Source organism: Lasioglossum baleicum, chromosome 9, assembly GCF_051020765.1.
Source record: "Lasioglossum baleicum chromosome 9, iyLasBale1, whole genome shotgun sequence".
Taxonomy (NCBI): domain Eukaryota; kingdom Metazoa; phylum Arthropoda; class Insecta; order Hymenoptera; family Halictidae; genus Lasioglossum; species Lasioglossum baleicum.
The window spans coordinates 8,605,088-8,627,420 of NC_134937.1; the positions used below are offsets into that span (position 1 = coordinate 8,605,088).

Sequence of the window (22,333 nt, forward strand, 5' to 3'; positions counted from 1 at the left end):
GGTTTTTCCTCTTATTAAATATTTTGCATCGATTCAATAAGCTGATTAGTATTGAAGTCGATAGACGACTAATGATGATAGTATTTAAACAATAAACAGTGAAACAATGACGGAATTTACATGGAATTAAAATTAACATCAGATTAAGTGAAATAATACGTGTCTTAGGAACTTAGTCGCGTCGAGGTTCTCTGCGATTGTATTAGTGGCACTTTTCACACACACACAGTACACAAAACTATCTAAATATTATTACAGTGAACCGGATTAATATTCGGACGCTCCACAAAAAAGACGATAACTTTTTAAATATTGAACTATAAGAATTTGAACTTTTTTTGGGAAGCTAGAGCAATTAGTTTAATACAGGATGTGAAAAGAAATCTTTTCAAAAATTGCAATTCATCGTTGCATTTTACAACTTTTTTATGCGGGCCTATATTGAAAATTTTAAAAATACTTTTTGTAGATCTAGAATTAGATCTACAATTAAAACATATCTTGCAATTAAAATCACACGTTCAGTTATTATTTAATTATATTTATTATTTAAAATAAAATTTATACCGAACACTGACTGTAAGTCCTAGATGTTTTGGTCCTCGAAATCATTGTAATGATCCTGGTTATTCTACGAGGGCGAGAGCTAGGGAAAAAAGGAAACTTTTCATGGAAGTAGGACGTTCAACAAAGCTGCAGCATACACACGCGCGCGCCCGCGCGTGGTTCGGAACACCATTCTATGTATTTAGGAAATTGCTATGTGGATGTAGGTCTTACTTCCGGCATCGACTCGACACATTTACGACGTCCTGTGGAATGATTAGAAGCGATAGAGGCTGCGCAGTATTTTTTCCTCTATTTTACTGTTTTTCCCCCCCTCGTACTTCTCGCTTCATTTTCATTAGTATGCGACACGTTCATTTCATCACTCCGGAACTTTGTCTGTGCATAGTTTGTGAACATCGTTGAAATAAAATAGAAGTTCTCGTAAAATTGCTATTCATACTAATTTTGAACCCTTAAACTCTAAAAGGATCATTCTCGTGCCAGTATCATTCGAACATTTTATAGAGTTCATTGTGTTTCGATGTCTTGAAAAACTATTTTTAAATAACAATTTCTTAATGAATTAGTTTATTAGCAAGCTGAACGTGAACAACATTTATCAGACGAAATGATGGATGAATGACCGGCAGTGCGAGCATTAATCACGTCACAGCCAGAGAAGAACGAAAATTGATGACCGCGAACAACCTGTCAATCAATCCCGTCCGAAATTTCGAAAAACTCTTGAAGTACCAACCAGAAACTGCAGCACAATTTATTGTTGATTTACAAACAATCGAGAAATAATCGCGATCATCCTCATTTACTTCATGCTACAGGTGACTACTTAGTACATAGCCTAAAACAACGTTACAACGATTTAATCGCGAGGGTCACGAAGGAACTTGCGCACCTAATATAAACGGAATTAGGATACTTCGTCAAGGACCCTCCAGGAAATTGAATCAAGTCCAAAGCTCGTTAAACTTTACGGAACCTTGAATTTTTGGCATTGAATCGCGCATCGCGCGTCTCGAAACGTGACCTGTCCCATTTTCTGTGTCACGCTTGTGCAAAATTTCAAGGCTTTCAAGATCTTCAAGATTCGAAAATATACCTCACCTTTAATACAAATTGCAAATACTAAACAGACTAATACTCAACATAGTGGGATAATAAACGAAAGTGGGATTCTTCATAGATGCTATAAAAGGAACGCATCCTCAGGCAAAGAAAATTCAAGCGAAGCGCATTCTTTGTCCCCGCTATCCACCATCATCCATTTTCCCCATTGACGTGCTTGGCGACATTATGCCTGTACACATGGGACGCCATTTAGATTTCCATAACGCGCCACGACGTCCTCGTATGTATAATCCTTGAAGAAGCACGTGTAAAGCGTTTCCCTTGTATATTCTTTCCACTTCCGTCGTTCACTCCTATTTTACCTACAAAGCTCCCCTAACTCCTGTCCACCCCCTTCGTACATCGATATCCTTTTAACGGGAGTATCGAGTGTCCCTAATTCTTGTGTTCTTTCTAATTTGCCATAACTCCTGCGGAGAAACTTTTGTAGACTTTGGTCCCCTTCTTTACAAGGAAATTTGAGACGTACTACTTTTTGAGAAGCTTAAGGGAGTAGACAGAAAAAAATTAAACCGACTTCGAAAAATGTTCTGACATCGACAGGTGAAAGTTTGTTTATTGCATCAGGGAGATTAGGGCAGGGAGAACATTTTCGCTGACGGGAACCGATAAATTTTATGAAGTTACGTAGTCAGCTGATAGGGGTTGATCGAGATGATCATGACAGGAGGCAGGACATCCGAAAAGGGAGGAAATGACCATGGTGCGTCGGAGGTTTATTAGATTTCGGCCAGATTCCCCGGAAATGTTCTCAACTCATCGATCCACGAGGGAAACGATTGCGGCATGCAATTCCGCCATTACAGGATATTGCTTTAAGCTAATTCCCATGGGCTATGATAAGTGCTGGTCTGCGATAAAATGGCAATCTCGTGATCGAGTGACATCATCCTCACACACTGTCGTCTTATACTCGTAGAAATGATTTATAAACTGTCGACGAAGAATTTAATTCTGTTCAGAAAACACTGCGGAACAATTTTTTGTAAAAATACAAGTCTCTATCAGTTGGCATAAAGCATGAAATATTTATATGCACCATAGAATCTTTATTTTATGTACACTCTACAATCGTTCAACTTTAAACACGCATATCTTTTGAACGGGTGAATTCCTAACGTTGGAACTTGGAATTTTGGAATTCTCGTAAAAAAAATCTACAGGATTCTGTAAAAAAGAAACCGAAAATTTTGGTCCCCTAAGGTGAAGTTTAGCCACTTCCAGAACAGAAATTCTATATTTTGCACAGATTCAGACAATTTTTCTTTCGCACAAAGATCCACAGTCTAGCGATTATACTATTGGGTTGGCAAGAATGTAATTTCGGTATTTTACAGTGACATGAAATCCATTTTCTTATCCAAGCAATGAATATCGATGAATAGCAATGAATGAAATCGCACTTTGATCGGTTTTTGGCCGATGAGGACCAGAAGTTTCATGAGCGCAGAATTGTGAAGCTACCACGAAAAGGACAATAGATCATCGAACAAAAACAATAGGGTTTTATTGCACCTTAAAATACCGAAATTACTTCCTGAACGATTTCACAAGGAAGATTTTAAAGAAGATATTGGAAAGAACAAATTTATGTTGCGACCACACATAATTTTCGATTAGTTTTTGCAGAAGCTGAACCATCGTTCTCATCGCGAATAATGGGGAATAAGAGCTCGTGAATCCTGGCGTTAGTGAGCATCTGACGCGAACTAAGAAGCTTCGGAACAAGGCCAGAGAGGAGCGTGTATGAAGCTTTTATTACTTCGTGTCCTGAATTCCCGTTTGACATTATGTCCACATTTTATTCAACACCCATTACGACCTAATCGATCGCTCGTGAAATTCCGAACGAAATTCTCAGTCGCACTCCATCGTACACAATGATTGCATTTCAATCATCCGTTTGTTACTAACAGTGGATGTTATTAAATTGCGAATTCGATTCATTGGAGAAATGAATAAATGGAATTAAAACACGGCTATGTTTCAATAAAAATCTGCATCGTTAGAAACTGAACCGGGTTGAAACAACTACATCATTAAAATCGTTGGGCTTGGACAATATGATGAAAAAATAGCGAGATTCAGAGCACGAGTTAAACAATTTGAGGCAATTTATTGCCAGAGTGTAATCGCAGGTGTTATCGGTAATTCGGCCACTCGTAACTCAAAGGGAAGCTGTTATTCGGCGGAGATGAGGGGCAGCCATCGTTCGAGAATCCTGGCTATATATTTTCGTGTCCCCACGGAGAAATATGAAGGTTGTTTAGTCTGCTCCAGCCGTAAAACCCGCGGGGAACGGCTGGACTTTTATTACGGGGACACCCGAGAAGAGGGAGCTGGCTGTGCTCCAATTGTTTTTCAAAAATATCACACCAAATTCGACGCTCTCCTCGAACCAATTTCACCAGTCAATCCGAAAGCTCCTCTTGACCCACTCGATCCCCAATGAAATACAGCAATTTTTATATTCGCTCAGAAAACACACCCCCTACGATAGAGTAACATTTTTAACACTAAACCTACCGACCCTGAAAAGTATGTAACTGGTACACATGTTCCCTTATAAAAATGACAAGACTTATTTTATTTAGACTTCGTGCGGCTCCTATTGTAACACGTGCTCTACTAAAGATATCTATACAATCATTCCTTATGAAATCATTTTTATTATTTCAATCATTCTAAACTAAAAAATCATTTTGACCGGGGGTGGTAGGTTTACTGTTAGAAGTGGATCAAATGATTTTTTTTTTACACTAAACCTACCACTGCCGGTCAAATGACCGGTCTCACATTTTTAATTTCGTAATTATTGAAATTATGACGTTGCTTAGATGGAAAATGATTCGATAAATTTCTTTATCCAAGCACATATCGCAATAAAAATTGCACGAAATCTAAATACAGTATTTTATCGATAATTGTCCCCAACACGGTTCTGCCCAGGGACAATTATCCGCCAGAGATACTATTCTTTGACTTTTGCCGAACGTAAAAAGGGACAGCGGAGCTGGAGAGAGGCCTCGGTCGCCTAGAAGAGTGTGAACATAACTAATCCAAAACAAAAGTGGCTCCGGTGGAAGAGTAAGATCAACGACAAAGTAAACTGACAAGAGTCGAACTGAACTCGAATGTAATCCTGCGTCCTGCGGCCATTCGAACGGCCCTTGTTTAATCTAGCTGCTGATCCTACGGGCACGAATAACGATCTGACTCGAGGCATGCTGCTTTGAATTCGATCGGGATTGAATTCCTCGTTTCGACGATTCCCTTAACGAGATAGAACGTTTTCCGCGCACTCGCGGTTGCCGGAATGGTATCCGCCGACACGAAACGCGTAAATTAGAAGGAGAAGAGGCTTGTCCAATCAGGGCGAATTCATGCTCAATTTGAAGATCGTTGGAAAAGACGAGCACCCTGTAACACGATCGAATCCTGGACTCGAGATTAATCATTCGGACGATTTGATCAAAAGATCGATATTAATCGCCTCTGGGAAAATGTGGATCTTGTGAAACAAACTGTTGGGCTTAGGGAAGTGAGATTAATGAATGGAAATGTATTCAGAAATGTCTGAATATATGTGAAAGCGTATACAACATGATTCATTGTATGTATTTACAAATCAGTATATGTAGATTGAATCCGACAAGGTCAATGAGATATTGGTTTAGCGAGAAAATGGTTGAGCCTATAAAAGTAGCCCTACTGAAACTGTAGGGCTTCTGACAACATGATTAACGAGTAGAAAATTTAAGTGGAGATAAAAATAAGTGAATGGAATAGGAAAATGTTGAAATTATAATTAGACCTAAATTGTAGAGCCCATAAACAGGTAGCTCTAAGCAAAATAATTTTGATGGTGATTTGGAGTGGATAAATGCTGAAATGACGAGGCCCAGAAATGAATTTTTGAGACCTTGATTCGTCTATAAATTTCTGAAATGCTTGAATCGCACAATGGGAATTTGTTGTGGGTGTAAAAGTACAATTGAGAATCTTGTGTTAAAATGGTTACAAAGAGCGTGGGATGAATGTGAAGAAAAGAACAAAGAAGTTAATTCAGCACTCTGGAAACATGCATTCCGTCGATTCGAAACAACACCCGCGATAGTGAATCTGATTTAACGGTTTACGTAATCGCCGTGTGAAGCCAGATTTAACACCAATCATTGTCAATACGACCTCGTTAAGCTTCATTGACCACAGCTTGTGAATATTATCCGACACTTTATACAGCACGTGACACCGCGTTGAGGGATGATGTTTATTTGATGTTGCTCGTTTTCCCTTCAACTGTATACACAGGATAACGAGACGGACAAATTGTTGTCCGTTTTCTCCGACACCCTGACTGAATTCTAATCATCACATCTGGAGGTTGAACCTTGTCGTTTTGCCCTCCGGGAAATTAATTTGATCAATTGTTATGCGCCAACCTTGAATACCTAGACTATTCCGAAGCATTATTCATTGATCACGATGAGAATGGTCGATTTTCTGTTATTATCGGAGTCGTATAATTATAACGACCTTCAGAGCTTTCGACATTAGCAAGACTTGGAGAACTTTCAAGGTTTTGTAGATTGTTGTAACTTTGCGGACAGTCTATGCTTCCGGAACTTTCAAATTTTCAAGATAATTCCAGCGTTCAGAACTTTGGAGGCTTCAAGGCTTTCAAATGGTCTAGGCTTCCAGGACTTCAAATTTTTTAAATTCTCGAAGCTTTCAGGATTTTCAAGTTTTTAAAACACCTGACGTTTTCAAGACTTGAGTTTTTGAGACTCTTGAAACTCTATTATTTACAAAACTTCCAACGACTTTCAAAGATTACAAATTCTTTCAAGATTTTCAAAATTCCCATGACTTACAATATGTTCAAGTTTTTCCAAGTTTTTCAAGTCCCTTCAGGCAGTCAAAGATGTCAGAACCTCGAAAGATTTCAAGACTGTCAAAACTTGTACAACAATCTACAATACACTAGCAGAAAATCATCCTCTAATGCTACAATTAGCGAAGACCGAAGGAGGAAGTTCTGCCACACACCCCGCAAGGTATCAGACAAGCGGAACAACCTCAGGTGCTCTACACACTCGGGGAAAGACGCAACATCAAAAACAGAGAAAAAGGAACATGTAAAAGCATGGTGAACCGTGTTTCTCGCTCGATAAAGCGAGTTTACACGAGAGGACACGTGTTCCATTAGCCGATGACTGGCTTCTCGGAAAATCCAAAGGCAGGGGTACGTATAGAAACCTCGTCGAGCTTCGCACGGTGATTAATTTGCCCAAAAAAGCGGATACAAATATTCATTAGTCGCACGTTATTCATTACTAGACTGCGGATCTTTATGCAAAATAAAAAAATGTTTGCATTGATTGCAAGACACAGGAGCCAAATAAAAATTTCTTTCTCCTTTTAATTATCTCATTAACGTGAAACTTATACACTGGTCACATTAAATCTTTTTCATAGGTCCACTGTTTTAAATTGTACATACCCGTTTTTGTCATAAATGCATAAAATCCGCAGTCTATTCATTACAAACAAACCATTTTCAAATTTTCAAGAGACATGAATGATGGTTCGTGAAAGTTGAAGTTTCAAACATGCTTTAGATTGAACTGTTTGTGTATTCAGGTAATGGAGGTTCTTCGTGGATTAAACAAGTACATAAATACGATCAGAATTCCATCGTGTTTGTACTCATTTTAATCAGAAAATTGTCCCGAATATGTTGGTAAAAGTTTCATAAAAAGAAGAATGTTGTAAATAAATTTTTCCGAAATATCGTACCTTGGAGATTCATCGAGGCGTCAACGTAATCGGGTTTCATGAACGGAAAGCTTGTTTTCTCAGGAATTTGGACCACGTTTTCGGGCAGATTGATCGCTATACGTCGTTTAGGCTGGGAAACTCACCCACTGTTATTTGTTCACTGTCCTCCGACCCAGCGAGTAGCTCGACGCTCTTGCTCATCTTATCCGCCTTGCACGCAGATCGTTTTTCGATGCTGCAGCTCGCGGGCCTTTAATCTCTTCTTGAAGTGCGCCAGTCTGCCGCATGCCGGCAGCATGATTTCGTCGTGATGATTAGGGGGTTGGGGGAGGGATTAATGAACCCTAAGGCGCATCGATCAGCGGCCGCATATTCGTGATTTCCATGGGGGCTTCCACCAACCCGTCGATCGAATCCTTCGACGTCGATCCTTCCCCCGATTCTCCTCGATCAACCATTCACACCGGCTGGATCATTCTGTGTTGGCTTTCGCGATTCCCGATGAGACCGAGGGACAGAGCTGCCATGATATAGATGAAACAATCGTGAGAGAATGCGTGATCATTTATCTTTCGTTTGGTTTTCGAGTGTTTCGCTTTACTCGATTCCACATTTAGTCTCTATTTTGCGCAAACAACCCTGCAACCGATTGCACAAACCTAATTCTGATGATTAGACTGTGGATTCTTTTCATAATTTTATAGCGACTTGGAAATAATACAATATCTCGAAATTCTTTAAATGCTTTTTTATACTATTCAGTTTTGTCGAAAATGCATAAAAATTTTTAAATTGTATTAATCCGTTCACTGAAAATGTAGCACTCGTCGGAATAAATTTGAATTTTATACGGAAATGTGGTAAAACTAAATATTACGGTATTTGAATAAACTAAAGCGAGCGTGAATTTTTGTAAAAATCTTAATATGGAAAACTCGTGTCCCAGTTGAAAATTTTGTTCGAAATAAAACGAATGGATACGAACGGTGAAAATCTCGATCAGGAAAAAATTACGTTCCAGTCGAAAATTTTTTTGCGAATAACAGAATCTAATTTTTGCTATAATTTTTCTGGTACACGCGTTTCCAAACAATTTCCAATTTTGTTCTGAACGCATGAAAATCCACAGTTTAATCATCACTGTTTCAGTAAAATCGCACAGCAAATACGCTTTCTGAAATTGAATTTTCGAGAACAGACGTCCGTAGCTAAATGAAGATAATTAAATGTTTCCTATTATTTGGTTTGAACCACCGGTTGCGGGACGTCCTGTATACAGAGTGATTTAAAAGAGGATGAAAGAAAATTTGGAAACACAATAACCAACAATGTATGTTTACCAAGCGAACTTGAGGCTTGGCGTGTATAAAAAGTAATGGTCATCCGTTCTAGATGAACACCTCCGCGGATCGGAGGATATCTGTACGAGAAAAACTTGCCGCAAAATTGTTTATAACCAGACTGCGGATCTTTATGCAAAATAAAAATTTTCTACACCGATTGCAAGAAATAGAAACTAAATTAAATGTTAATTCTTCCCGTAATGATCTTAATAGAGGAGAAATTATATATCGACATCTTCAATATTTAACATTTTTCAACAACTTCGAATTTCATGTACTCTATTGTAGATTCAGCCCTACCTGTACAGGTAATTGATTACACGAGGAAATAAACAGGAGACCTCAAGCTTTCTTGGTAAACCTATGATATATTCGCAAACAATTTTGTACATATACATAAAATATTTGACAAATGCAAATCATAAGACTTCGAGCATTGAGTAAACTTTCTCCAACAGGAAAGTAACTTTCAACAGAAATGAATAATAACTAATTATACGATCATCTAAAGTAAAAACTAGCAAAAACAATACGTAAATTGTCATCTCCGCTCTACGAAGGAGTAACTAACAAAACAATTAAAGTTTGAAGTTACACAAGCAAGAAATAGGCGAGCTAAAAAAAAAGAGACATAATTAATTAATTGTGAATTGCATGTAATGTGTGTGCATGAGGAAACTAAATAAATATACACAATATTTTTAAACAATTCTCTGATCATGTTATATAAAAATCTACTGTGACATGTAGTAAATGTTTGAGTTAAGTGAATCACTCCGTGTCTAATCGTGTTGATGTAATTAAGAGAATCGAGTAGAAGAATGTTGCGATGTGTGTGTGTGTCACGTTGATTGTCTCGTTGATCGAGGATGTATGGCATTTCCTACGAGTATAGTTGGCCGTGAATGTGTAACGACTACAGAGAGCAAAGAGCAACGAGTCACTTTTGACTTCCAGTCAATGGTAGGAACGATGAAAAGTCAGAGAAGTTCAAGTGTCATCGAGAGAGCGTGGTAAGGAGGAGTTGTCGGACTTAGTGTTATTGATCGGAGGGTGAACTATAGTTACGTTTGCGGAGTATAATCGCAGGATGATTACAGGTATGCGTGTGTTGACAGAATCATCTGTTATGTTCCAAGTTTGTTGTGTTACACGATGTCAGATTACAAAACATGGTGGGGGGACTACTGTGCAAATATAGAGAACCATCCAGTGTTGTTCGTGGTAAACGTACTTACTTATACCATTGAAAATATTATATTTAACCTTCGCAAGGTAATGTGGAGTCTCGGAGACCCCAGCTTCAGATTTTTGAAAAGAATTTTTATACGAATAAAATTAAATCTGTTTGTTTACATTTATTAAAAACGAGGCCATTACCTTGCGATGGTTAAACATTGAAGGAACAACTACATATAGAAAAGCTGTTGCAAACGTTTCTGTTTACGTCTAATATTTATGATCACCAGACTGTGAATCTTTGTGCTAAATCAAAATTTTTCTGAAGCAATTCGGGAAGGTAAAGTTTCAATAGAATTCTGTAAAATGAAAAATTCAAACTTTGGAAATAGAACTTGTAAAATTTATCTGGAGCTTTTATTGTTGCATTCAGGTTTGCTGCAATTGCATGAACTTAATTATTATATTCTGTGACAAAAATTGAACTGTCTACGTAGAATTTTCTAAACTTGAAAAAGAGAATCTTTGCAACAACTTAACGAACCATTGATAATTAGACAGCGGATCTTTATGCAAAATAAAAATGTTCTACTTTCAAAATATGGTTAACAGGTTGAAAACAATATGACAGTATTTTTACATTTTTCTGTTTTGAATTACTCATTTTTCACAAATGCATAAAATCCGCTGTCTACTGATAATAAAGGTAACAAGATAAAAGATGAAAGAACGTGTACGTTTCTCTTGCTAATTAAATTACGCCGACAAATCGCGCCTAACAAATCGACCGATCGATCGAAATTCATCTGCTAATGAAGTCGAAATTCGAAATACAGACGGGGCGACGAGACGCTGCGACTCGGTTGACTTCCTTTGGGTGTGTGCCACCGACACTCCCGATGGAGATTTGCCGGAGTTAATGTATCATTCGGCTGAAAACGCCCGGACGTTTCAATTAACGGAAGCACTGTTCCGCAAGATTAATACTGTGACATCTCTGAGCGAAACATTCGCTTTTTAATCATGTCTGCGGAATACTCCTAAACTTTCATCGAGAATCTCCATAAAAAGGTAATTAAGTCCTTCCAGCTGGACGGGAAAAGAAAATCTGCATTTAACTCTTACTCTTTGACAACGCGATTCATCAAATTTGCGGTTCGGAGGAGAAACTTTTTAATCTTCTTAAAACAACGACCCTGTATAATATCCTTATCATAAGTTGTGCTCGTGATGGAGATTAGAGAACATAAATATATTTGCTATCGAGATCGTGGACTACCTTTATGTTCAATCTTTCGCGATAGCAAGCTCCGCGTTTGATTTATTGTGGAAGATATACCAACAATAACGTGTGATAAGTTTATATAATACATTTTTATGCAACTTAAATGCTTTTACTGTTTTATTTTGGTACCATTCATTTTCGTCACAACTTCGGTATGTTAATACAGTTAACAATTAATGAAGATACATTCCACTTTTTGTGAAACCGATGTAGAAAAAATGTGGGATTCCATGAACCTGCTCAATCTACGAATGACCTTTCCGTCAAATTGACCTGATCAGCCTCTACTCCAAGCATGATTGCCATTAAAAGCTCATTCTACGGATGACGAGATCTAACCCAGACCTTGGCGACCTCGCGCACCAAATACGCGCAGCCATAAATAAATTGAAGACGCGCGAATGCTCGATTAAGGGGGTAAACCCGTTTGAATCGATATTATTTCATATTTTCATAGTGACACGAGTATTATAAAGAAAGTCTGTTGTGCCGCAATACAAGAAAATAACGATGTTTTAGCTATAGAAAAATGTAAACCTTCGTAAAGTTTCCACTGTCTGTATGATACGATTGCTGAAAACGGATGAAACTGCGAAGATATTAACGAGTCTAATTGATTTATTGCATCTCTACGTTATTTCCATAAAAATGTGTCTATGTGAGAGTCATGTTTGGCGTCGCGGTTAGAATCGCGTGTTCCCTAAGGGTTTCTTTAATAATACAGCCGAGCCGATTTCGCTTATCCGGGGAGCGAGTGTTCAGCAGAAATCAGGTGGCACAAAGGAATAAATAACGAAGGCTAAATAATTGAAAGCCGTTTGAACGGACAGAGTCTTCTGTTGCGTAATAGAACGTACATCGGCAATACGCTCGAATTTCACCCTCGCTTCGACAAATTTCTCAATCTAGCGTAATTCGCTTAAGGGGTCGTTAAAGCGTGGAAGTTTGAAAGAAGCGGCGTCATACTCTTCTCGAATTTCGATCCTTCACCCGATGTTCCCCCGGACAATCGTTTCGCGGCGAAACGGTGCCGTCGTTAAAACTCTCGGGGCGTTTATATCGGGGGAGCATGTTTTAATTAGGGTAATTTCGTCCGGTGCAGTTTTACCGCAGTGGGAGACGCGATGGGGGAAATTGTTTTAAGAAAATTGGAAATCAGCCGTTAGGATAGTCCTACAAAGCGAAACAAGATGAATAATTACCCAATAAATGTTCCCTCAAGATCAAGATAAACTTTATTCGGGGGTTGAAACGCAGCCGGAAGCTCCCACTCTTTTTCCACTTCAGAAAAGTTGAAATTTCACCATTAAGATATTCGTACAAAGCGAAACAAGATGAATAATTACCTATTAAATGTCCCCTCAAAATCAAGATAAATTTTATTCGGGGGTTGGAACACTGCCGGAAGTTCTACTCTTTTCGTATTTTAGGGAAATTAAAAATCATCCGTTAAGATAGTCCTATAAAGTGAAACAAGATGAATAATTACCTAATAAATGTCCCCTCAAAATCAAGATAAATTTTATTCGGGGGTTGGAACTCTGCCGGAAGTTCTCACTCTTTTCTCACTTCAGAAAAGTTGAAATTCGCCCGTTGAACTACACTCATTAAGATAGTCCTACGGAACGAAACAAAATAAATAAATGACCAATAAAGGTCCCGGTAAGATCTAGATAAGTTCCTATTCATTTGGGGGTTGAAACGCTGCCGGAAGCTTTTGTCCTCCGACTGCCGCTCAACGACGTGTCTTTGACCCCATTCTGGGCGACAGCCACTGTGTACACATTTTACGTCTGCGTGAAAGCATTCTAGCTGGCTATAGGCCCTTTGTGCAGACACTCCGGCTTAAAAGTCTGAAACCCGAACTTGCGTAACGCAACTGGCAAATTTGTTGTGTCCGCAACAACGAAATTGCGCGGACGTGCTTACGGCGAAACCTTTACAACGCTTCTGCCGACGTTCTAGCACGTATAATGAAAAAATTTGACTGTTAGAAAATCGATACGTCCGAAGCAATAACCGTTTGATCTCGGCTGCACGAAAATATTGTACATGCGAACACGAGGTTTCATTTCACGTGCCCACGCGAAATGAAAAACGAAGCTGGTTTTCGACTCGGAAATGTTTCAGCTCTCTACTAAAACCATAGATATTTTGTAACGTTTCAATTTGACAACTCGGGGCAAACAGCGTAAATTATTGAAGATATTTCCGAGTTTAATCAAACAACGAGTTTGCGAATTGTTGATTTATTTGTACAGGTCTGTCGATTGAAGTGATTAACACGTTCGCACCAGCCGTCATCGTTGCAATATTCTATAAAATTCGATCTATATCCTCTTGTAAAATATGAAAAGAGATATTGTCGTATCAATCTGTTTCATCACTGAAACTGTAAATTTGTCTTTCCGGTTATCACCGGCCCAATTTTTCCCACGACTTTTCGCGATCCATTCACTGACTCCTCGATCAGGCCATTCTTCAACGATTCCATTACCCTTCGTCCGGACGCATCATTTATAACCGTGAATCTGTCGCTTGAAAACTTCGATCGGCGTTCTCATCGATCACGAACAATTCCGTTCTTACCGCTAATTCTGCGATTCATTCGTCAGCCTATCCCCATGAAATTCTCCGGTAATACGTGTTGCACAGTGTGTTGGCAATCCGACTGATCTCGAGATCCTTCAGTAATGGAGGCTTCCGATTGCACATGATTCGCGGAGTTCCAGACCACGACCGACAACCTGCCAGTTAAATTTCGGTTTCAGAGTACATCTGTTCCATCCCCAACCGCTTGACATACAATCTATTTTGTAGCTTCAACGACTGGAGTTTCCATGTCTTTAATTATCTCGCACACGAACAAGGAAAGAGTTTCCAATCTATTTGACATTTATTTCCATTGGAGCATATACAGGGTGGGACAGGGGATGATTCTACTCGTTCGAGAAAATAAGATTAACCTTTAGTTACTCGCACACAACTTTGTAGCTCGTTGCAATGTCGACCAATGTTGACGAAATTTTCAGAATATGTTTAATCTTTTAAATGTTCAATATAGGCCCACATAAAAAAGTTGTAAAATGCAACTTTTAGTATTTTTTCTAAAATTCCGATGAATTGCAATTTTTGAAAAAATATCCTGTAGTAAACTAATTGCTCTCGCTTCCCAAAAAAGTTCATATAATATAGCACAATATTAAAAAAAGTCAACGTCTTTTTTAGAGCATCCGAATATTAATTCGAGTAACTGTACTTTAATAAAAATTGCAAAATTTAATTCTACTCGTTGTCTTCTTGTCTCGTAATTTATCTTGATTCGATGGATCAAGTAAAATACTACAACCACTGAATAATGAAAATTTTTAAGAATGTCGCCTATGCATTTTTCCGTGGATCTGAAAATTTCATTTCACATCCTGTAGTAAACTAATTGCTCTAGCTTCCCAAAAAAGTTCAAATCGTATAGCACAATATTAATAAAGTCAACGTCTTTTTTATAGCGTCCGAATATTAATTCGAGTAACTATATCTAGCATAGTACTTATAGAGAGTTCGAATTCAATCAATCAAAGGTCGAACCTGTTTCCGAGGTACTTGATCGCATCCCTAATTAAAAGTACACTATGCGAGTAATTAAAAGTTGAAAAGAGCCGTCGGGTTCGCGAGCCTCGGTGTATGTACGCAGGAAGTAGAATTAGTTGGTCATGCTCAGACGCGTCGGACGTTTCCTATCTAAATAGCTCGGAAGAAAAAATGTTATGAAATATTTTTTTATTCTTCCATGTAGAATCACACACTGACCGATTGTACCGCGATTTCCGTCCCACCCCGTATAAAATGGTGCTCTCAAGGAGAAATATAATTTGTGAACGGTTTCCTTCCTGCTAATTAAAAATGAACTCTTTCCTCTCTCTTTAGTGCGTGCATAGTAAGAATTTCTGGAACAGAGTTGCGAAGTTTACGTATTACACAGCATTCTCCTTTCGCCAGCGGATCGCTCTCGTTCCCTTTTCTTTTTCAACTCCTTCGTTAGCCGTATAAGCGAGATTAAATTCCCGGAAAGGAATTAACGAGCTGGGCGCGCTAACTTCCCGCTTGCGATTTTTCTGCATGTATAAGTTATTCGAAAAGTGTCGGTGTTTACAGATGGACGCGCGCGGTTTTTCAAGCTCGATGTATTTAACGCTCTTTGCTCCAACTCTCTAAATTAAATTTGATTGATATTCCGGACAAATGCGTGCCATATGGTAACAAACTAATAAACGAGAAATATGAAACCGCGAGAAAAGGGAAACATATTGTGCGATTTCTGTGGGGAATGCTGTGGCAGCGAACGTGTCGATTTGCAATTTTAACGCGGCCAGGGCTCATCTCGGCGTGGTATTATGACATTATTTCGAATTATGGAGGTCGCATGGATACACGATGCTCGCATCCCCCGTGTTTACAGAAGAATCTCGGCGCCACCGACGTTTAACGATCACACAAAGAAAACAACCGCTTTTCTTCTCCTCCCCCTCGTTGTATTTACCCTCCACTCGTCACTTTCTCCTCCCATCAACAATTTGTGTCACCTACCGTATAATCCCCACGAATATAAATTGTCTAATTAATGCGATTAGTGCGACGACAAGTCCCAAAGTCCCACGAAAACTAATTAATTTTTTACAAAGTTATGTTGGTCTTACAGATTATAACTGATTGACACAGCAGTCGATTAGTTAAGGAAATGGGAAATTATTTGCAATTAGTCTCGAATATTAAATATACCGGTACAGAAACATTAATTTACCGAGACTGAGCAATCACAGAAATGAGGCTCATTATCGAGCTAATAATTCAAGTGATAATTGCAATGTTGCGGTTTATTCAGTCTCCGCTTCCTCACTATCTCGTGATGAGATTGCGGATATTACGAATTCGCGACAAAAGTAAGTAGCACAAAACAGTCGTCAAAAATTTTCAAACACTGTTGCGCTATTTCCAACTTATAATTGGTGTAGAACATGTTTATTCTTCATAAAAATTCGAAATCGATAACTGTTATGCGTGATCGAAATGAACTTCTCTCATCGATAACTGCTTTGAGCAATCGAAACAGTTTTTCTTCATCGATAACAGTTATCGAGGAGGATCCAATTTTTTGAACACTAATAACTGTTATTTGTAACCGAAAAGTATAAAAATCGATATTTTTTAATAATTTTGTCCTTCGAACTCTTTTTCTTTATATTTTGTGTACATTATCTTGGATTTCAATACTAATCAACTTTTTATTAATGATTTTTTTTTATCGTAGATAGTTTTAGAATAACTGTTATTTTTGGTCCCTGGTTGAAATTACAAAAATGCATGGAAGAAAGAACAGAATTAGAATGTAATATTTTTCCGAGGTGAAAAGGCGTAATTAGTATTCGCGTCACCACTGGAAAATAAATTAATTAATACATCTCTCATTTTGTCCCGTATAATACGCGAACCGTTTGCGTCGAAAATAAAGTTTGATTTCGCTTTTATCCCATCAATATGTTCAGTGTCCACTGAATAACGATACGTACTCAGTCGCATCTCGTCATTTTATTGTTTCGACAGTTAATAACGCTGCATCTCTGTACAGATTGCTGTCAAAGCAGCGAGCTAATTAAACCGTTCCAGTCAAGTCAACTGTTTGCCGTATTAAATCCTCATTGCACTTTTCAATGACACCACTTATTACGGCCAACACAGGGTGTCCACGAATTTGCATAAGTTCATTGGTAGAAGAGATTGCGGTATTAATTAAAGGATCAGTCCGCCTCATTATTTAAATCCGTCGCGGAAGAATTCTTATCCTACGATACACTAACGACGCTCGTCAAAATGATAACCAAACAAATATGCTTTAATTAATTAACCGATCTTCTGCATACATGATGCAGCCGTTTTGCATGAATATAAAATTGCCTCGAGTCGCAATTAGGATAAATCGTATCGCATTGACCCACAACCTCAATTACAAAGATCTCGACTCATCGACCAACTATCGTATACGCGGCTGTTCGCGATCACATTTCCACGACGAGCAGTTTAACGTATTCATCGGATGGAAAAAAAAGTTGCTCACCGTCAGCCGGGAAATGCAAATTGCACTCGCGTGATAATGATTCCGCGGAATCTCGGCGAAGTGGCAGAATCGATCGGGGAACTCGAGAAAATTCGGTCGCCGGTGTGTTGCACAGGGAATCTTATTACGCGGCGCGGTGTGTTGATTCGATAAAAGGCGGCTACGCGAACGCTCCCGTCAACGGAAGTCGAATCCGACGGGGACGGGACTGGAAAACGGATACGGACGACCGATAACGACACCGACTGTGTCAAGTGCACGAGCCGAACCGTCAACGTGCCAGAGAAAAACACTAACCTCTGCCATTTACGTTCGCACAGTATTCTCAATCGACTAACTCGTTTAAATTACCCGCCGAGCTCTTTCAAACCGCCTCCGCTACTTCCTCCCGTTTCCCATTCAAACTAAACGCCACAAATGCGTGTCAATGGAAGAAACATAGCAACTTCCGCTGCGATGTCCACGGAAGTGTTCCGCTTCGTCCCGAGCGATTTAACGCAAATCTACCGATCGCGAAACACGTAAAAATTTCGAATTAACTAGAAGATGTCATTACTGCAAGGTTTCGCGCTTAAATAAAAAAAGTCAATTCAGTCATTATGCAGACAATAGTTATACAAACAGTGAAAACGATTCTGAAGAATCTTTTAAATGTATATCGTTCAAGAAAATATTACAAGTAAAATATAAATTTTAGGTTCAATCCCTGAAGAGATATTTTTTAGTCATCATGTGTTCGCCAGATTGAAAAAAAACATAGAAACGTGCGTATTATATAATATAATAAAAAGAATTGAACTAAAAAAAAAACCTCTCGTACTTCAAGACTATCTGCTTCCATCCCCGAAAGCTCTAGTCTCGCACGACCAACAGTAATTCTGAGAAAAATTCTTGAAAATCACTTGTTTCCACTGCCGTGAAATAAATGCACCCCCTTAAATCCATTTCCTGTCGTCGGGCACACACATTCGAAGTAGAATTGACCTCGCGTGTGTACGTACAACAGGATTTCTTCTGGTTTCACTATGACCTCTTATTATCACAGTTATCAACACTATTAGTATCAGCCCTGGCGGAAGTCTCACCTACAATGGATTCAATGAAACATCACAATCTTTCGTACTCCTGTCACATCCGAGGAAAACTATGAATGATAATCGAACGAGCACAACTGTATCAACTGTATCCCATCGAGCACAGAGACTAAATCGAATCCGTGATCCGTCCATCAGCCGAGAAACACTCCATATTTCCGGTACTGCGAGAGCGGCAGAGCCTTTCCCTATCAACCCTATCTCTGCCCTAACCAAGAAATCACGGTGTTTCGTGTGTCACAGGCACCATGCCCTTCGATCCCTCAGTGTCACAAAAAGAACTTTTCACCGTGCTACGAGCATGCAATTAGATATCGAATATAGAACACGTTACCTCGGGATCAACGCGGGTCACTCGATGCTATCGAGCCTCCGGAAGCGAGTTGCGTACGACCGCGTGAGAAATCGTGGTGAACCGAGGGTTTCAGATAAATGGGGGTTAGAATGGACGAGCGTGTTCGCCGGTCCGCGTGCTCGACGCTTTCGTGTCCGAGAGGCCACTGACAGAACTTGCGATACCCCATCTTGCGCGGCTACTCCTACCCCCACCGTCGACGCGGTGCATACGGTGGGAGTAGAAAGAGAGAAGGACGAAGGGTCGCGCGCTTGCGCTTGCCCGAGAGAGAAACAGAGAGGCTCTATCGACCCGAGCGGAGCGCGGTTGTGCAGAAGATGGAGATACACTGGCAGCGATGGATCCAAGGAAAACGGTTCTCGTTCGTTCCGCGCCCTCGTGTATGATACGAATGGAATAATAAACTCCTACCCCATTCACGCACGCCTTACCGATCCTCCATTAGTTTGATTACTCGAGCATACACCATTGTCATCATCCTCCTCCTCGCCCCGCGGAATATCAAATTTACAGAAAAACCGTGGGTGAGGTTATGTGCGCCCTTAGGGCTCGCCGCCGCCGACACGAGCGGATTAAATCGCTGAACTGGCTCGTTGCGCTGTCACGACTGAATTCATGTATTTCTTAATGATTCATCTTTACTTGTTAATAGGACAATTTTACGAGTCTAGTATTATCTTCTTGATGGGATGCGAAGCTACCCTTGTAAGGGATGTTTCGTGCTGTCGAAACAAGACTATGCTAGTTGATTTCGAATGTAATTATTAGACTGCGGATTTGCAGTGGACATATTTAAAAAATTTGAGAACATCAAAACGTGTCAGATTCATTGTAATAAAATAATTAAAAGAAGAAAGAAATTTTAATTTAATCTCCGTGTCTTAGAATCGACGCAGACATTTTTTATTTTGCATAAAGATCCGCAGTCTAGTAATTATACTGTACAAATTGCTAATTTGGTAACGAAGGACTGGACAAATGGACATTTCATTTGAAAAAGTTGAATTTTCTACTGAAAGGATAAGCGAGGGTGGTGTGTATAGTGACAAAGGGGGTTAATCAGTTTACCATATTTAGGACTGCCTGCTATCAACAAGTTGAACGGTAACGCAAGCACGCAGAGGATTGTTGAATGCGAAAAGAGAAGAGAGAAAGAAGGAGAGACAGAGAGGGAGGATCGATGCTATCACTATGCACATGCACGTAGTCGCGACGTCGAGACGACAAAACGGCGCCAACGTTGGCCTTGGTAGGGAGTATAATATCTTTCGAAATTTTCACGCTTCCGGGGGTTGGAGCGGTTGACGGTGTTACAGAGCCGGTTGGCCTAAGAAACGATGGGGGGGACGAAGAATCACGGATAAGCATCGCATAGGGGTGAGGTGTCTCCTCGAAAACCTTTACCGCTATATCCACCTAATCCCCGTGTACCTTTAGGTCAATTTACCCTCGCCCGGATCGAGCACGTGAAATTCATTCGTTTGCACAGTCTCACTCAACTCGGAACGTTCCCCGTAAGCTACTACTCCGATAATTCCTCTATCGGGTTAATCCCCTTAGAACTTCTTTAATTATTGTAATTGGATACATATTATAGCAAACTTCCGCGCTGAACTTTTGCGGAAATCAGAGTTAGTAACGACCGCTAATGATGCGGATATTCAAAGTTAAATGCTGGGAGAAATTAGTCGTGTTTATTCGGAAATTAATTGTCGAAATGTGTAGTTCACTATTTCGAGGAAAAGAATCCCCGAGTTAATTAAATTATTTTTACGTGGAACCTAAGTGTCGATGCTGCCTGTAAACTTTATTTTAGAAAGTCGAATTTCCCGGTTACCGAAGTCCCCTCTGGTGCCCGGTGAATTGTAAATAACGAACAGACATCTTGGTCAAGTTTGTATCGATACCTGCGCAGCTGAAATTCAATTTTCTTTTTCTCGACTTTCTCCACGTTCTCGGATGTTTTTTCACGTAGAATCATCATCCCGCCTCTTGTGCCAACGGTTACGACGCGCACTGTCTATTTAGCGACATGTTCCAGCCCGTTTGCGGTCTGAATAAGCCCTCCAATACAGTAGGATGCACGCGAGGGTAAAATATACACGATATCTAACCAGGAACTTCCCGCATACCAGGTATTACAAGCACTCTTGATTGTAAAAGCTTTTCAAAAATGGATATTTCGAAAATTAAGAACGGAATAACAATCGCGAGCGAATCCGCATATACCGCGCAATCTATGCAAACATTTTTATAATAAGAATTACAATTGTCAATATTTCTTAGTGGTTTAACAATGTAAATCTCTTTAATTCATTAGATAGTACTGACGAAATTTAAAAAGAATTATAATAAATAATATAATTACAGGAATCTATAACTAATAATTAATGTATCTAACGTTGTTGAAGTTTGACGTTTTTTCAGCTGCTTGTTTCTAGAAATGAAAGCAATTCCGTGTAACGTATCGTGTCGGAGAGGTAGCGACAGCAAAGTCACTGCGAGGATTTGTGTTAATTAATAAAAACGCATTAACTTAATTAGCAGTCGAACCACGCCTCGACGTACGCACGCAATTCTTGTACAGTCAGTGGTGCTTCAATTTTAAGCAACAATCAGATTCTAGGATGAAAAAATAATTTAATCAAGAGATATTTAATTCACCGGTTGAACGATCACACGGAAGTCCATTATAATTTCGGAGGCTGGTTTTCTTAGTGCCTGATGATATCTACTGGCCGCTTAAAATCGTCTTATTCTCCTTACTCCGTTCGGATCCCCTACTTCAAACACTCGGCTGAAGAGGGCGGCGCGAGCTATAATAATACACAGACGGTTTTTATTTCGCGTATAACCTCCTGTCTGAAAAGCTTCTTTATCAACGATGTCTGCGCCTCAAAACCTCCTGTAACTTTTATGTCTCCTGAAAAATCGCGGGACACCACCTTCAAAATTCAGACTCGAACCCTCGCCTCATGGTTGCTTTCGTAACTGCTCCCTTCTTTTGAAAATTCGCTCCGGGAAATGAAAATTCTGGTTCCATTGTAAATCCGCATCCATTCCGAAAAATGTCAAATGGTTCTTAAACTCATTTTGACAGAAAGAGGACTTGACATACAAAATATTAAGCAAAATCTTGATTGTACTACTATGAAAGTATTGTCGCGTTGCTACTACTAATTTATTAATGGTCAAAGTCATGTAACGAGGGAAACATACGAAATCGACATCATAAAAAGATAAATTGCGACAGGAAGAATGCTCGAGTGCCAGCAATTACTCGGTAATGAAATACAATGGCTCCGAAGCATTCGTACGTCCCGCAAGTATAACAACGTCCCCATAATTGATACATAACGGAAAGCGTTTCAAGAATTGCGTGCCACGTGTACACGAACTGCGCTGTAATACGCGATACAATCTGTAATGGTAATTGTCGGTGAGAAACTAAGTCCGATGCGTGGAATAATATTTACTCGACCGCCATTCTAG

General features: G+C 39.5%; 1 protein-coding gene and 1 long non-coding RNA gene across 5 annotated transcripts in view; one reads left to right on the top strand and one right to left on the bottom strand.

Moving 5' to 3' along the window:
* Positions 1 to 22,333, bottom strand: part of Mctp (multiple C2 domain and transmembrane region protein) — a 78,473-nt gene that overhangs the window by 38,398 nt on the left and 17,742 nt on the right. Inside the window, exons 1-2 of one of the 4 annotated variants that reach the window (XM_076430714.1) lie at positions 18,821 to 19,470; positions 7,620 to 7,996 (exon numbers count right to left, since the gene is read on the bottom strand). In XM_076430714.1, the coding sequence (XP_076286829.1) occupies positions 7,620 to 7,677 (58 nt within the window). In that variant the 5' untranslated portion in view covers positions 7,678 to 7,996; positions 18,821 to 19,470. Of the gene's footprint in view, positions 1 to 7,494; positions 7,550 to 7,619; positions 7,997 to 18,820; positions 19,471 to 22,333 lie in introns of those variants that run through there. The other 3 variants (XM_076430716.1, XM_076430715.1, XR_013009650.1) reach the window with 3 other exon arrangements.
* On the top strand, positions 9,570 to 14,585 carry LOC143212276 (uncharacterized). The gene is made up of 2 exons (XR_013009665.1): positions 9,570 to 9,919; positions 10,835 to 14,585. It is a non-coding gene; the product is annotated as an uncharacterized LOC143212276 (long non-coding RNA).